At 32.9% G+C, this 1,194-nt stretch overlaps 1 protein-coding gene across 1 annotated transcript; it reads right to left on the bottom strand.

Annotated features, from left to right (window-relative positions):
* Positions 1–18: 18 nt before the first annotated feature.
* SARC_16718 (hypothetical protein) lies at positions 19–216 on the bottom strand (the record flags this gene model as incomplete). Its single annotated transcript, XM_014289179.1, has 1 exon — positions 19–216. A coding segment is annotated over one exon (198 nt), but the record flags the coding sequence as incomplete, so codon positions are not given.
* Between the last annotated feature and the right edge of the window lie 978 nt (positions 217–1,194).

The raw sequence follows: 1,194 nt of genomic DNA, 5'->3' as shown, positions 1-1,194 counted from the left end.
TATATATACACACACAACCGCTTCCAACACCGCCAGACACACCTCAATCTCCCTCTCATCGAAGACCTGCAGATTGTCCAGTGGCACGATACAATCAAATCCCTTCAGGAACGCGGCTGTCTGATCTTTTGTGTTGTGTGTGAACGCCCACTCGGCCACCAGTTTCACAAACTCGTGCTTGTTGGCATCGGTCACATCGATGTTGTCTCCGTCCTCCTGTGAGGTTGTAGTCAGTGTGGGGGGATGGGCTAATGAATTATGGTGGTGTTTATTGCGAGCGGTGGGTTGTTATGGTAACCAATGCGGCGGCGGGTTGCTATAGTAACCAATGCGGTGTGGTGTGGTGAATGGTCTGGTGGTATTGAAACTAGTGTGAATAATGCAAATAGCTTTATTAGGGGTGTTGCGGCGTGTAGCGATTAGTGTCTAAGTGATAATAAAACTAGTGTGATATGAAAACTAGTGTGATATTAAGACTAGTGTGATATTAAGACTAGTGTGATATTAAAACTAGTGTGATATTAAAACTAGTGTGATATTAAGACTAGTGTGATATTAAAACTAGTGTGATATTAAAACTAGTGTGAGTATGATATTAAAACTAGTGTTATATTAAAACTAGTGTGATAATAAAACTAGTGTGATATGAAAACTAGTGTGATATTAAGACTAGTGTGATATTAAAACTAGTGTGTTATTAAAACTAGTGTGATATTAAAAACTAGTATGATATTAAAACTAGTGTTATATTAAAAGTAGTGTGATAATAAAACTAGTGTGATATTAAAACTAGTATGATATTAAAACTAGTATGATATTAAAACTAGTGTGATATTAAAAGTAGTGTGATGTGCTTCATCAATGGTGTGTACTACAGAGAGTTGAGTTTGATGTTGAAGTGTTTCGAATGGACATATATGTTGTACATTGACGTAGCCCGACGACACTTGTGTAGTATATTGGAATAGTAAGAGGAGTAAGTAAACGAACAAATACTTGCACACACACAATTGTTTTTTTCACACACACACACACGCACACACACAATATATAATGTATAATACAATATATATATATATATATGTAAATATATATATATATATATATATATATATATATATATATATATATATATATATATATATATATATATATATATATATATATATATATATATATATATATATATATATA

Source organism: Sphaeroforma arctica (genome assembly GCF_001186125.1).
Source record: "Sphaeroforma arctica JP610 unplaced genomic scaffold supercont1.8706, whole genome shotgun sequence".
In the NCBI taxonomy this organism is placed as follows: domain Eukaryota; class Ichthyosporea; order Ichthyophonida; genus Sphaeroforma; species Sphaeroforma arctica.
Note: the sequence above shows the minus strand (reverse complement) of the source record. Positions and strands in the feature narration are given on the sequence as shown.